The sequence below is a fragment of the Leptopilina boulardi genome, unplaced genomic scaffold, assembly GCF_019393585.1.
Source record: "Leptopilina boulardi isolate dan_hultmark-lab unplaced genomic scaffold, ZJU_Lbou_2.1 LbouV2_351, whole genome shotgun sequence".
Classification (NCBI taxonomy): domain Eukaryota; kingdom Metazoa; phylum Arthropoda; class Insecta; order Hymenoptera; family Figitidae; genus Leptopilina; species Leptopilina boulardi.
In genome coordinates this window covers 4,453,635-4,470,176 of record NW_026137920.1, presented here as the reverse complement: position 1 = coordinate 4,470,176, position 16,542 = coordinate 4,453,635, and the positions used below count along the sequence as shown (strand labels likewise).

Genomic DNA, 16,542 nt, shown 5'->3' with positions numbered 1-16,542 from the left:
TATATGATTTTCATAAAATCCTATATAGTTTCTTACATGACACATAGGATTTTATGTGGAGTTTAATATTCGAATTTATGTCAGATCCTATATAAGATCCTACATGAGAATTTTTAGTAGAAAACATACTACAAACACATTGTGTGACAAGTACACTGAAAGAAATCTTCTAAGGATATTTAATATTTTGACACTCATATTTAGTATATTAAGTTACAATTGCGGAAGATTTTGCAGATTTTGGGGTGGTAAAAACTTTCGTTACTTTATTTTTAAGAATGCCTAAAATAAAAATAATAAAGTTTAATATATTTAGAAACAAAAATAAGAATAGTTTTTGCGAAATTCATAATTGTATTATGAAAACTCCAAATGTTAAGGTCCAATACGCCCTGAACAAGTATTAGAATAAAATATTTCAATTTCTGTATTTAGTATTCCGGTAACTGGTATAATCATTTTACAATTTGATATAGTCGATAAGAAGGTGGATTGGTGTTAAAACACCGTCAGACACGATTTTTCACACACGAAAAAATCAATGATTTTCAGAAACTAGGACCAAAAAAAAGATACCCGTGTCTGTCTACCCGTTTTGCTAGATCAGGTCATTTTTTGCTTTTAGGGGTAAAAACAACCCTTAAATGACACGTGATAGGAAATCTTGTACAAATTACTAATTTTTTATGAAACCTGGAGTGGGATTACAAATAGCGACAGCGCTACGAAGATTTCGCTACGTAGTGATTCAAAGCTACATTCACTTTAAAAAATTTTCTAGCTATCGGGTGACTTAAAAAAGTGGTATTATTTTGATAGATTTAGGTTGGTACAATTGTTTTTCTGTGTATTTTTTTCTCATATTTGCTTTATTTTATAATTTAACAATTTTTTTTTTAGAATCAAGAATGTATCAAATGAAGCAATTAAAAGAAGTATCTAAAAGGCTGACAAATTTTTCAAGTGTAACACTTCAAATCTCAAAAGTTATAAAAAGGCAATTCGAGGCGATGATAATTATTAATATTAATATATTAACACTTTTATTTACAATTTCTATCCTTACAAAAATTCAAGAAAATAATTCAACTTTATCTAATAATAATAAACTATTTGCTTTTCTTTTTTATATTAATAATTAAATATTAATTGCATTTATATTTATTATCTTTTTCATAGGATTAAAAGTTTCTATTAGACATTGTCTAAAATGGGAAAAAAATTTAATTAAAAAAATTTTGAAGATTTAACCTCAGAAATAGAATTTTTGTTCTCACGCAAGGGTTTACTAAAAAAATGTATAGGGCATTTTTTGTGAGTTAAAGAGTTTTTCAAAAAATGAAACTTTAAATTAATTTAATTAATAAAATTTATCAATTTTTAAATTTAGGCTGGTAAAGATTATCCTAATTTAAAATTTTTATTTATTAAATTAAATTAAAAAAATTTATTTCCCTTTATAAATTATTTTAACATTAAACTAAATAATTTAGTGTTAAAGTTGTTATTTATGAAATTAATAGGTTATTTGCAATATTAAAGTATAATTTATTTCGTCACTAGTTAATTATTTTAATTGAAACTAACAGTTGGTAAACATGAAGTTAGAGAATTGATTTCACCTTCATGTTGTATTTGTTTGCTACGTAGATAAAATATTTTAGGAAATTGACATGAATTCTATGTCAATGTCCTTATTTAGAGGGGTTATGTTTATAGTTTCTTCTAAATTACCATCTTGCAGTTTAAGCTTTGAAGAAATTGTCAACGGTATTTTATTTTGGCCATGATTTGGAACAAATTTCACTAAAAATATGTAAGTTTTTAATTCTAAATAACAAAAAGCGCTACATAGCAACTAGCGCTATTAGTAATCCCACTGCTGGTAACTCTGGGTTTTCCGGGTCACTGATTACGAATCTCATGTCAGATTTTCAAAATTCAAAATGGCGGATCCAATATGGCGGTCGAAATTTATAAAAATTTACCAATTCATTTGAAAGTTGTTACTTAGGGGTTTTTGGGTCGCTGATAACGAATATAATGTCAGATTTTGAAAATTCAAAATGGCGGATCCAATATGGCGGTCGAAATTTATAAATATTAATTATTTTTTGTAAAACTTGGTATCTAGGGGTTTTTGGGGTCGCTAAGTACGAATCTAAAGCCAGATTTTAAAAATTTAATATGGCAGACTTAATATGACGGTTGAAATTTATAAAAAATGTTAATTTTTTATAAAACTTGGTTTCTAAGGGCTTTCGGCGTCTCTGAGTACGAAAATGATGTCAGATAGGAATTATAAAAACGCCAAATCTCATAAAGGTGAAGATCACAAATCTGAAAAATATTTTTGAAAATTTAAATGTTCGATCAATTTTTTGTTAAAATTTGCAAGCCAACATTTTAAAATTTTTATTTTAAGTGATTTTTAATATGAAAATTTGTGTATTTATTAACTAAGTTTCTATTAGAATTAATAAATTCAAAAGGTTATAATCAAAATTTATTAAACAAATATAATGCAATAAAATAAAATTAATAGAAGCATTTCATAACAAATCTTGTATTACGTTTGTGTAAATTTTAGACGCTTATTTTTACGATTTAAAGATTCGAACACCATATTGGGTTCGACATTTTGAATTTTGAAAACCCAACATCAAATTTGTAATCAGCAAACCCAAAAACCTTCAAGTAACAAGTTTAAAGTGAATTCGACGAACTTTTATAAATTTCAAACGCCATATTGAATCCGCCATTTTGAATTTTGAAAATCTGACATCATATTCGTAATCAGCGACCCTAAAAACCCCTAAGTAACAACTTTCAAATGAATTGGTAAATTTTTATAAATTTCGACCGCCATATTGGACCCGTCATTTTGAATTTTGAAAATCTGACATAAGATTCGTAATCAGCGACCCGGAAAACCCCGAGATACCAGGTTTCATAAAAAATTATTAATTTGTACAAGATTTCCTATCACGTGTCATTTAAGGGTTTTTTTTACCCCTAAAAGCAAAAAATTACCTGATCTAGCAAAACGGCCGGACACGGGTATCTTTTTTTTGGTCCTAGTTTCTAAAAATCATTGATTTTTTCGTGTGTGAAAAAAAAGTTGAATTTTGTCGGACGGTGAAATAGTTTCATTCCTTGTATTTACATATCATACTAATAGAAACTTTTTCTTTCAAAAAATGATAGAAAAATATCAAAAATCACAGAAGTTTGACGAAGTTAAGCGAGTGAGTCCGATCGGGTTTGACCGATCACTAACGAGTGTTAGAAATAATTTTAAGCCAATCGAAGCGTATCAGTTATGTATGTGTATTAAGAAAGACCCTCACTACCCTCCAATAGAAAAGTTAAGAAAACCTCAGAAAAGAGTTATTGGTGGTTCCGAAGTTCTTATTTTTTTCACGGCTCCTGCTTTTTCGTATAGTTTTAGCAAATTCTTGTTTTTCGTATAGTAAATAACAAAGTGCTAGACTGTTTACTTCCTATACTATTTTTTTCTATAGTTTTTTCAATATTTGAAAATTGTAGATTTGAATTAAGAAATAATAATTTCAGTTTCCGTAAAATGTTTTTAGTTAAAGATATTCGTAAAACTACACCAACTTTTATTATCAAACCAGAATGTTTCGTAATTGAAAAACAAAAATATCAAAAATTTTATTCAGATTTATTAAATATTCTAACAAGATTTCTTTCCGTGTAAACCAATAATTTTTTGTTGAATTGATTTGAAATTTAAAACATGGAAGTTCCGATAAATAATGATGAAGTTGCGCTACAAATAACAAATCAATTACTAATTGTTAAAGAGTGATTTTTTTCTAAAATAGTGATTAATTTTTTCGTGTGTTACGTTTGAATTGCGCGCGAAGTTGCTGACGCAGTCATCTGATGCGACGTTGCTACGCAACAATTAGTACGCTACAGGAATTTTACCCCATCTATATAAATATAACTATATATAAAACTATACATATATGTATATAAATATTTATATAAATTAATTCATAGCATTAAATTAACTCGTAAAGCATTAACTCCTTTCGCTTCAATTCCAAAAGAGTGGGACTTTTATAGCATCCCCTAGGGAGTTGAAATTCAACTCCTTTTTTTACAGTGTATCATCGTAACTACAATCATAATTTTTTATTAATATTTAACCATTTTTTAAACAATTTAAGTTGAAAAAACAAGGTCAAAAATAAAAAAAGTCCGCCATTTTGTTTTTTTCATCGAAAATAGTTGATCGTATTTTCATGTGGCCATGACAGTAAGATATTCCATAATAAATAAGGAATAAAATTTCAAATGCGAAATTATTCAAAGTCACTTTTCTTGAAAAGCCCTTCTGCGGATTATTTTAGTTTTTATATTTTTTTAATCAGGGAACACTACTGATTCAAAATCAAGAAGAAATTTTCATCAGCAAAGATTTTTTATTCAAATCCAGTTTAGGCGCACCGTGATAAGCGACAAAAATATGTGGACAGATAAAAAAGTTATAAAGAGAAAAGTTAATTATTTTTCCGCGTTCTTTTAAATGGCGTTACTGGTTTTTTAAGAATCGATGAAATAATTTTGCAAAAAGAAAAAATAAGGGTAATTTTTTCGGTTATGCTATAAATCTAATAGTTAGTTTGGCGTTAGAATCGCTGTGTAATCTATGGGTCTTAATAAGTTAAATCCAAAAAAACTAACATTTTTAGTAAAATTTAATAAATGTTCAAAAGTTTAAAGCAATAAAGAGGCACGTGTAGAAAACTGAATCCTTGAAAAATTATCGGTTTGTCGAACAATAGTAAAAAATTATCATTTTACAACTCTGAATATAAACAAGTGCGAGTTACACTCGCACTGAAATCGAGGGTTCCGTACTCGAAGCGAACTTATTTGGTATGAAAACAAATGTTTAAAAAATATGTGTTGTGTATTAAATAATATATGTGATACAAAAATGAACAATTTTTAAAAAAAAATTTAAGAAAATTGTTCCTCCTTTGGTATAAAAACAAAAAAAAATTTTAAATTTGTTTTGTATTTCAAATAATATAAGTGATACAAAAAGGAACAATTTTGTAAAATTTAAGAAAATTGTTCCTCTTCGTATCACTTATCTTATTTGAAATACAAAACAAATTTAAAATTTTTTTTTGTTTTTATACCAAAGGAGGAACAATTTTCTTAAATTTTTTTTTAAAAATTGTTCATTTTTGTATCACATATATTATTTAATACACAACACATATTTTTTAAACATTTGTTTTTATACCAAATAAGTTCGCTTCGAGTACGGAACCCTCGATTTCAGTGCGAGTGTAACTCGCACTTGTCCGATTTTTTTCGTTTTTTGCGGAAAAATACATTTTTTTATTAAATTTATCATTTTTCTTCAAAAATTTAATAAAAATTGATCATCAACTCCAATCGCGCTTACATTTTTTCCCTGTATTTTTCACGCAAAAATACAGTTTTACAGCAAATGTGAACAATTTGGGTTGAATATTGTGTGCGCTAGGGAGAATAAATCATTTTTTTCGAAATTTTTGATTTTTCCTTGACAACGCTATGTAAATTGATCGGAATCAAGTTCGCTATATTTTTCCTGTAATTTTCACGTAAAAATACGTAAGTGTACCAAATTTGAGCTCTTTATGTCAAAAGATGTGGCCGCTAGGGGGGGGTACATAGTCATTTTTAGGCATTTTTCGTAAAAATTCATGGTTTTTCCTTGACAACGCTATGTTAATCAATTCCAATCAAGTTCGCTATATTTTTCCTGTAATCTACACGCGAAAATACATATGTGTACTAATTTTCAACCCTCCAGATAAATTTGTGTGGCCGCTAGGGGGGGGGGTACACGATTTCAAAAAAACCGATATTAATAGGGTTCCGAACCGAGTACGGAACCCTAAAAATGAATAAAATTTAGTTTGATAAATTCAAAATTTGAAAAATATTTCAGTATCAAAGAAACTTTAACTGATTCAATTATGAATCTATTTTAACATGCGCGCCAAATTTTGAAAATTAATCGTATTTTGAACAAAATTTATTTACTTGCAAAGAGTCAATATCTTAACAAAGAAGCAACAAGTGTGTGTGTGTAAATTAAATGTGTATGTATAAAATTTAATAAATGTTAAAAATTTTAAAGCAATAAAAAGCCACGTGTAAAAAACTGAAGCCTTGAAAAATATCTGTTTGTCGAACAATATTAAAAATTATCATTTAACAACTCTGAACATAAAAAATGAATAAAATTTAGTTTGATATATTCAAATATTGAAAAATATTTTAGTATCAAAGAAACTTTTATTGATTCATTTTTTCTTTGAAATTCAAAGTTTTATTTCTAAATAATCCACTAGTTCCAACGGTAACCATTTAATTTTCATTCTGTCTGAGTGGTTTTTTAATTTTAATGAATTATTTTAATTCTTTAATTCTAACATGATATTATAACCCGTAAGTTTAATTGTAATATTAATTTTTATATGTCATTTTTGTTCTACAGAGATTTAAAATAATTTTTTATTATTTCAAAATTTTGTTTTATAGTTTTGTAAAAGGATTATATTTCTGAAAAGTCTATTTGCTGTCGAAAGGTAAATAATAAATAGAATTAAACATAACCGAAACTGTAACATGTTACTAATAAATACATTAATTTTATAAAATGTTAAATATATAATCGTCAACAAAATAACCAAAGGATTATTAAAGGGAAGCACCACCTCCAATTTTGACCCACTTAAATTTAAAATTATTAAACAAGGTTATATTTTTTTCCAACGCCTTTGCTGAAATTGAGAGAGAGGATAAAAGTCATAATAAAAATTGCAAAATCAATAATAGATATTAACCAACAAACAGAAATTTTTAATGATTAACTTGCAACTTATTGCTTACTTAACATCAAATTCGTCACCAATGACACCAAAAAAAAATTTTATTGATATGGTCAAAAATTAAAATTTTATTTTTTTGACCATCCAGTATGATTTTAGAACCCAAATGATGCAAGAAAAAATATATAACCGCACGTTTAAGTATTTAAATTTAAGTAAGTCAAAATTTTAATTATAAAAACCATTTATACTCAAAGTGTTCATATATTTTTTTTAAATGACTTGTTGTTTTTTTTTTAGTTTTATTTAACTTTCAAAATTGAAGATCTTCTTTTTCGATAAAGTTAATTTTCAAACGTACAATTTTGTTTTGATAATTAGCACAAAAAATTTATTCTTACACAGTAACTGCATAATATCGAGGAATAAAGTTTCGATATGCTGTCAACAAATTTATACGTTTTTGGGATATTTCTCATTTCTAATTTGGCATTATTTGCACAATCAGACGAATATCGTTTACCTAACAATGTAAAACCGCTTACTTATAAATTATTCTTAAATCCTGATTTGAGTGCTGAAAATGGAACTTTTGAAGGGTCAGTTTCTATTTTGATAGATATTATTAGTACTACGAATAATTTGACCCTACATGCATCAAAATTAACAATAGACACTTCGCAAACTATTTTAAAAAGTAAAAAAAATCAATTTATACCTGTAAATCATACACTGGATGAAGATCACGAATTTTTGATAATTAATTTTGAAAATGACTTACATCGAGGACAATATGAACTTAATTTATCATTTCATGGAGATTTCAATAGTAATAGTGAAACTGGATTCTATAAAAATTCTTATATTGACGAAAATAATCACACAACGTAAGTCAATTTTAAAGAATTGTTCATTATTTTTAGAAAATAGTTGATTTTCTGCCCCATTTTACACTTATTAACATTAGAAAAATTACAGATATTTTGCACTAACACAATTTCAACCAACTTTTGCTCGACAAGCATTTCCATGTTGGGATGAACCCGCATTAAAAGCCTCTTTTAAGATTGCTATAAAACACTACTCAAATTATACAGCTCTCTCCAATATGCCGGCAATAAAAGGCAAACCAATACATATGGATAATGGAAAAATTTGGACGGAATTTGAAAAAACCCCATTATTATCTACTTACACAGTGGCATTCACGGTTTCTGATTTTAAAGAGATAACCAATCAACACAAGAACTTTTCCATTTGGACGAGAAGAAATGTTGCTGATGATCTAATTCAATATGGATTTAAAGTTGCAGTTGACGCAATGAAAAGTTTTGAAAATTTCACCAATATTCCATATTCCCTTCCAAAAATGGATATATTTCTTGTGAAAGACTTTTTCATTTCCGGAATGGAAAATTGGGGATTAATTCTAATCAAGTAAATAATTTTATTTTTTTATTTATTTATTTCAAGTACTTCCCGCAATACTTTATGAACCGTTTTCATAAAAATTTTAATAAAAAATTGTTTTTATTAAAATATAAGTAAAAAAGATAGCATAACATGTTTTTTTAACTTTAGTTATTAAAGAAACGAATCATTTTGACACTGATGGGATTTTATTAAATAAAGAAATATTTTTTCTTAGAGAAGAAGATTTTTTATTTCACAATAAAACTGATAATGTAATATTACATTCTATGGGAGGAACTATATGTCACGAAATAATTCATCAATGGATAGGAAATCTAGTTTCACCTGCATGGTGGTCCGACCTATGGATAACAGAGGGTTTGCCAAGCTATTATCAAACTTTAGTTTTTGACAAGGTATGCATAAAATGAAATAAAATATAAATAATAAAAAATTTCTATCTGGGTTGGTTTAATTTTGAAGGCAAGAGCTGATACCTTTCTAGAGTCGCGTCGGTCCTTCCCCCCCTCCACTCGTTAAATTTTTCACATAATAATGTCTTTATAGTCTTAGGGGAGCCGTTGAAAAAGCTTTTTAAGAAGAAATATTTACTGTTTTTTATTACATAGATGGGAGTACAAGAGAACACTGAGACAGAAATCTTCTATCGAAAGCTGCGGGGAAGTTTCTTACTTGAAGAAGATCGAACTTGCCAACCTCTTCATCAAAAAATAAATTATGCATCTAATATCTTTCATGATATTACAACACTTTATTCTAAATGTCAGTTAATTAATATTAAAAACCATTAACACGTGTGTAACTATTTTTAAGCCCACATTACTCCTAAACTATCAGCAATATTGGCAACATTTTCTCAAAATTCTAATATTTCCCAAAACTTCATTAGTTTCAGCAATATTGCTGAAATTTTAGGAGCTATAAACTCAAAAAGAACAACAATTTCTGTAAAATTTACGTTAATGGAAAGTAATATATGACGCTCTGCAAAAAAAGGGACCTTAGTGTCAAAAAATTTTATGTTAAATTTGTGATTTTTATATTGAAAATATACAGAAAGGATCAATTCTTAATACAAATCACTAATGTTTATGTCATCATTAGATCCAAAATATGCAAAAGAAACTGATTTTGATTTTATGCATGACTAAAAATGAACGTCAGATCAAGTTAAAACTATCACTAAACATAATCTAAAATTTTTTTCATTTAAGGTTCCTTTTATCGTGAAGGATCGCACATATATGATTTCTTGTCAAATATTGCTTTCAAATATTTTTAAAACATAAACTAGCTTTAAAGAAAAAAATTTATTAATTTTTTTGCAACTTTTATAAACTTTTATTTCCATTTTATAGCGCAGATAATTTTTAATATGTTAGCCAGCATAATTAGCAGACAGGTTCTAAACGATGGAATCAAGAAAATTTTAAAAGAATAGTAAGTAATTTTTAATTTATTAAAAAAAATTACAAATTATTTGTTTCAAAAAATGACAATTAAATCATTATTTAATTTTATTTATCATTTTTTAAAATAAAACAGGATATATGGTTAATTTTATAAACAAGAAAAGTTTGTGTAATTAAAATTTTTAAGTAGTAAATCCTTTACTAAATTTTAGGTAGTCGTGAAAATTTTCTTACAAAAAAATTTCAACTGTTTATTCATATTTTCTTTTTCGTATAATTAAATTTTCCAAATTTCCTGTATATTAACATAGTCGAATTTTCTCAATTTTGACTAATATTTAATTTTGATTAAAAAGAAACCATCTATTGTTAAATTTGAAAGTATTTAAATATCAAATAATATAATAAATTCATAATTAACCTCAAAAAAATAATTTTCAAAAACAGCCAATTTAGTACAATTTCAACGGATCAGTTTTTTGAAACTATTCAAGAATCTGTGAACAATTCCACTTATTTACGGGGTAAATACGACTCATTGGATGTCAAGTCATTAATAATGCCTTATATTACACAAGTTGGATATCCAGTTATCGATGTATTTAGAGATAATGCAACAGGAATTATAAAATTAACTCAAAAATGTTATGTATGTGAAGAGAATAATTCCACGGATCTAAAATGGCCAATTCCAATAACTTATACAACAGAATCTTTACTTGAGTTTAATTTTTCACAAACTATTAATCTTTTTACTCCTTCAATGAATGAATTAATCATAAATAATGTTAGTTTGAATGATTGGATTATTTTCAACATACAGCAAAATGGTACTCTACAATCAATATACTTTTTTCTAAGAATAATAAAAATGTTCACTTCCAAAAAATATTTATAAAAAATTTGTATTAATTTAATAATATAAACATATTTTTCAGGGTATTATCGAGTTAATTATGACGAAACTACTTGGCAACAAATAACAGATTTCATGAATTCCAAGAACTATACGAAAATTCATGTCAAAAATAGACTTAGAATTTTGGACGACGCTGGTTGGTTTTATCTTAAAGGAAAATTATCAAAAGAAAATTTTTACAAACTTTTATCGTATTGTATACGTGAGAGATCAAATTTAATTTGGTCATCATTAGGTGATATTCTAATAAAAATTATTCTTTATATGAAGGACAATATACTGGTAATTTATTTTAAAAAATTTTATTTCATACACCTACATAAATTTAAAAGAGACTTAAAAAATTGTCAAAAAATTTATTAATTTTGTACATGAATTTTTCATTTTAGGATTTCTACAAAAATATTGTCGATACAATTGTAAAGGAAAAAATGTTTGAAGAAAATGATCAACGATTGGTGCATATTAAAGAAAACCTTAGAATGTTAGATCTCTGTCATAAGAACCCAGAACTATTTAGATATATCTTTTAACTAGAAAATCATTTAAAAAAATATTTATTTGCAAATTATTTTCTTTGAATAGCTAATTGTTTTATATTTCTTGACTATAGAGTAATTACTTCATTATATTTCGACTAAAGTGGTGGAGAAGTATTTTCTTTTTAATTAATATTTAATTAATATTTTAATTAATACTGAATAATTCTGTAAGATATCTGGTGTATAAAATAAAAAATTATATTAAAATTTCTATTATTTCTCTTAAAATATACGAGTTTAAAGAATAGGAAGTTAAAAAACCATCACTTTTTTAGTACATAGAAAATAATTTAAAAAACAGAATAATTCTTTAAAATTCAGAAATTTTTATTGGTATTTGTTTAGAGTGATTAAATTCATTAGTTTTTATTGTTTAAAATAGTTAAATATTAAAAAAATAATTAAAATGTGATTTTAATGTTCGATAATCAAATAACATCATTTGACGATTTTTAATAATAATTAATTATAAATGCCGAATTTGTTGTGTATTAATTCAAAAAGAATCAAGTTAAACATTGCTGTTTCGATTTTAGCCATTAATGTTTACTTTATAAAATATAATTTATGATTTGAGATCCTAAAATTTTAGTTATGAGACTGGTTTTCCCCAGCCTTTTAAATCCTGGAGACATGTGCTCCTTAAATCCTCTAGATTTTTCAAGTACAGTAGCTTTTATACCTTTCCTTATCATCCGTACCATTAACTTAGGAATATTATTTACGGCAATATATTCAACCTTTTTCAAATGGCTATTTTCAGATCAAATTATAAGTGTCTGCATTTTATTACACTACCGAAATAAAGTAATTTTCTCCTGTCAGCTGCAAAAATATTCTAACGCAATTAAGAAATTCTTGGTTCCAAACCAATTATAGTTTTCAAAATCCCTCCTTTCCGAAGGCGAAAATTCTTCCTTCAAGAAAAACCACTCACATTATTTTTTCCTAGTCTTAACTAAATCAGTCTAAGTCAAACAATAAACATAGAGACATCAAAAGTGTATCCGTTAATATTAGTGAAATAAATAGTTATTTATGTGTTACATATCAAAAATTGTGACTATTAGATGAATTATCCTTTACTCTCTATCCTAAAAATCTATTGACACAAAGAACGTTACAGCGTGTCAAGTTTTTTCATTTGATTGATTTTGTATTGTGGAACTAAAAAGAATTCACAAATCTATTTAGAATCTTTATCAAGATTGTCAGTCGGTGACAAAACATTATTTGGTCCTTCGAGCCGGATATACTTTTATTGTTAACTAAATCTCGCTAAATAATTGTGAATTGACTGTTCGCGAATAAGTTCTCAAGTGTGTTACTACGTCAATCTTAGTTCAGTGATTTTGTTCAATATTTGTCAAGTGTGTTGGCACTTCCATATTAATTCAGTGATTGTGTTTAATATTGTCAAGTGTATAGGCATTTCAATATTAATTAAGTGACTGTGCATAATAGTTATCAAGTGTATTAGCACTTTAACAATATTTCAAAATCTTTCACAGAATAACTATCAAGTGCGTGGGTACTTAAGTGTTATTTCGTGCTGTGGAGCACCGTGAAAAAGTGTTAAGCGATATCAATGAGTGTAGTTCACTCTCCTAAGGGCAAGACAACTAACAACCCTGAATCTTTAGAACCAACTACAACTAGAGATTCATTTCATGTTACAACACCACCACCTCTTCCACCAATTGTTGCCGTCAAGAACATACAACGTAGAAGAAACTCTGTTACAAGGTCTCAGATCTTCAGTAAAAACAACTGCAATCATGCCAGGAAACATCGACAGTTTAAAAACTAAACGAAAGACGTTCAAGTCTAAGTTGACAAGAACTAGCAATTGGTTAAAGTGTGAGGAAGTGAAGGACGCTTTGCCAGGGACCCTCGACTTGAAGCTAACCGATCTTGTGGCTAAATTTTCTGACTGGAAACAGATCAGGTAAAGCTACTTGTACTCGATCCGGAACATGAAGAGGACTACGAAAGGGAAGCTGATATTATCTCCAACTATTATTTCAACATTGCCGGGGGAATTAAAACGCATTGTTAACCAGAGGATAGGGTCTTCAACGACGCAACTCCCACCGCCGAATAGGCAAAATAATTCATCAGATATGAATTGTCAAGACGGAGGAGCCTCCGCCAAACTTCTAGAAGTCGCATTACCCACCTTTGATAAAACAGAATTTTTTATTTTTCTTTAACGTAGATACTAGCTTGTAAAGTTCGAGAAAATACAACTAGAGCGTTTATTTAACTTACTACTTTTTATGCATAAAAAGATAAAATAAAGAAAGTGCCAAGAAAGTTTAAATGTTCATCTCCATTTCTTTACAAATTATTATTAAAAATTTCGAAATTAAATTATTTGACTGTTTTTAATTTTTAAAGTTTATTCTATAATTTAAATTGTGAATTAAAGTTTTTTTCATTTTAAAATATAAATGTGTTTCTGTAAGTCGTAAAAATGGTTAACCTTCAACTTTTTTACCTCTTCTTCATTGTTCGTTGACAAATATTTATTTAATAGTATTAGAAGATGAGAAAATTAAACAATGAGTTAATTTCTTATAATGCTTTTAGTTTTAACGCACATGTTTTTAATTGTTTATAATAAGACGAATTTAAAAAAATTTTGAATCGTTAATTCTTGAAATAAAGCTACTGGTAGTTTTTAGACACAACATTAAAAAGTTTACATAATTAGTCATTTATTTGATAAATAAGTTCAGATGTTTTTTCTGTCTTTTTTATTCAATAAAGAATTTTTCCATAAATTATTATTATTATAAATTATAATTTTTTTGAAATTTATAATTAATTATAATTAAATTTTATAAATAATTCAATTGACAAAAATGAATATTTTTTAACGCTTTTGCACAAAAAAACCTGGTCTCAAAATGAGTAGCGTCAATTTCAAAAATTCAAAATGGCATGTCCAAAATGGACTTCTATCGGCCATATTAGATACGTTATTATCAATTTTTGAAAACTGACATCAGATTCGTAATCAGCGACCCAAAAAACCCCCAGATACACTATTGCACATTAATTTTTAAAAAATTTCGTAAAATAACACAGGCCTACAAATTTTAGACCCAGAAACAGGAATGATCATTCCCGATGTAATTTATCACACTAAATCCAAAAATGACAAGAAAATTGCTCTATCACGTCAGCATTTTGAGATATTCTAACCTAAAAGTGTAAAAATGCCGTGTTTGGCAATATTTGACACTTTATAAAATCGACAAAAATTTTTTTTAATCATTGGTCTAAATTTCAAAAAAAAGTATTATATTTCCTCTTTCAAAATTTTCTTGGCTTGATCTGATCCAATTTTTTTTCTCTGAGGTACAGCCATTTGCGTTTTACATTGCATGAACTAAAATCCCTTTAAAAAAGAAAAATAAATTGCGAACTACTCATGGCACTGAAAATTGTTACTCAGGAAGTTTTAAAATCGCTAATTACGAATGTGATATCAGATTCAAAAATCTGACATTCAATTCGTAATCAGCGACCCTAAAAACCCCCAAGTAAATAATGACAAGCGAATTCGGTAATTTTTTTAAAAAGTGTCCGCCATATGGGTTCCGACATTTTGAAATTCAAAAATCTGACGTCAGATTCGTAATTAGCGACCTCAAAAATCCCCGAGAAATAAATTTCAGTGACATGAGTACTTTGCAATTTATTTTTCTTTTTGAAAGGGATTTTAGTTCATGTAATGTAAAACTTAAATGGTTGTATCTCAGAGAAAAAAAATTGGATCAGATCCAACCTAGAAAATTTTGAAAGGAGAAATATAATATTTTCTTTTGAAATTTGGACCAATGATTAAAAAAAATTTTTTTCGATTTTATAGAAGGTCAAATATTACCAAAAACTTCATTTTTCACGCTTTTAGGTTAGAATATCTCAAAATGCTGACGTGATAGAGTAATTTCCTTGTCATTTTTTGATTTAGCGTGACAAATTACATCGAAAATAACTATTCCGGTTTCTGGGTCTGACAAAATCCAAAATTCTGTAGGCCTGTGTAATGTTACCCTACCAAAAAAAAATTCAAGGGGTAGTTCCCCCCCATAAATCAGCTTTTGGGGAAAAACAAAACATACGTATCAAATTGTTTTCAAAAAACTACAAAACTAATTTTTTTTGTAGATACAGAAATAAATCAAAAAAAAGTTAGAAGGATAATATTAAATATTTTAACGTTTGACTTTATCAAGTAAAATTTTATTGTTTTTTTATATTATATTTCGTTAAATATTTCTTTTAACTGTTCTTGATACATTGAAACATTTTTTTTCAAGGATTTAGTTTTTTACACGTGTCTTATTTTTACTGCTTTAAAATTTTTCAAATTTATTAAATGTATGTCTTTAGGTAAAAAAAATATTGATTCTGTGTCTGATAAAATCGAAAATTTTGTAGGCCTGTGTTATTTTTCTTAATGTGTTGGAACGCTTTGCTGAAGCATTGAAAAACGATATCGTTTCTTTCATAGTGCCAACAGAATTTCGGATTATTCGAACATCTGAAGATGCAGATAAAGAATTGTTCAAATAATGATTATAACAAGGGCAATGTACAGCATTTGTGGCAACCATCATAGAACAGTAATCTGTTGTTATAGCAACACAATTTTTAAGATCCAAATTTAGTGATTCCAAAGTCTTTACCACTGTTTTTCTTAATTTACTACCAGTAACCTTTGGTTCCATTAATTTTTCATTGTTAATGGTATCTTTTTTCATAATTTCATCATGAAGGTCGATGAATTGAATAAAATCTTCTCTAATAGTGTTGTCATAAATGTACCTAATGACAAGAGACAACTGAGACTTGTGGGAGACATTTGTAGTTTCGTCAAATATAATTCCATAAAATACTGCTTTCTGAATTCGGGATATTATAGTTGAAAAAATTTCTTGCCCGCAACAATTAATGAGTTCATTTTGTGTTGTTTTACTTATATATGTTGAACGAACGGATGAACTTTCTAAATGATTACGCAATTGGATATCTCCACTCTGAATTCGAAATTTCAAAAGTGCCCTGAAGTTTCCTTCGTTTATTGGACTATTATTATCATCAACATCAAGTTGACCGTCATCACGATGTGACAGAGTATGTATGTATCTGTGACATTAGTTTCTTTGATTAAATTTTCCTTGTCATTATTAATTGTAACTGTATAAAAAATTAAAAATATAAATTATATTTTCTAATGTTGGCTCTTTTCGACGTAAAAACATTTTTTTGTTAAAGATTCAAACCAGAACATAGATTCTCTTTTTGTAAATACTTTGTCAATTTAGTTTGTTCATGAATGGAAAGAGCCT

At 27.2% G+C, this 16,542-nt stretch overlaps 1 protein-coding gene across 11 annotated transcripts in view; it reads left to right on the top strand.

Annotated features, from left to right (window-relative positions):
* Positions 1-16,542, top strand: part of LOC127286229 (glutamyl aminopeptidase-like) — an 86,381-nt gene that overhangs the window by 10,930 nt on the left and 58,909 nt on the right. The window contains exons 1-11 of one of the 11 annotated variants that reach the window (XM_051312593.1): positions 6,306-6,489; positions 6,583-6,629; positions 7,021-7,087; positions 7,278-7,759; positions 7,851-8,309; positions 8,521-8,701; positions 8,915-9,068; positions 9,665-9,746; positions 10,166-10,548; positions 10,657-10,919; positions 11,027-11,390. The exons of 2 other annotated variants lie outside the window; for them this stretch is intronic. In XM_051312593.1, the coding sequence (XP_051168550.1) occupies positions 7,311-7,759; positions 7,851-8,309; positions 8,521-8,701; positions 8,915-9,068; positions 9,665-9,746; positions 10,166-10,548; positions 10,657-10,919; positions 11,027-11,170 (2,115 nt within the window). In that variant the 5' untranslated portion in view covers positions 6,306-6,489; positions 6,583-6,629; positions 7,021-7,087; positions 7,278-7,310 and the 3' untranslated portion in view covers positions 11,171-11,390. Of the gene's footprint in view, positions 1-5,287; positions 6,141-6,257; positions 6,490-6,582; positions 6,630-6,736; positions 7,088-7,172; positions 7,760-7,850; positions 8,310-8,520; positions 8,702-8,914; positions 9,069-9,664; positions 9,747-10,165; positions 10,549-10,656; positions 10,920-11,026; positions 11,391-16,542 lie in introns of those variants that run through there. 8 more of the 11 variants (XM_051312594.1, XM_051312596.1, XM_051312595.1 and 5 more) reach the window with 8 other exon arrangements.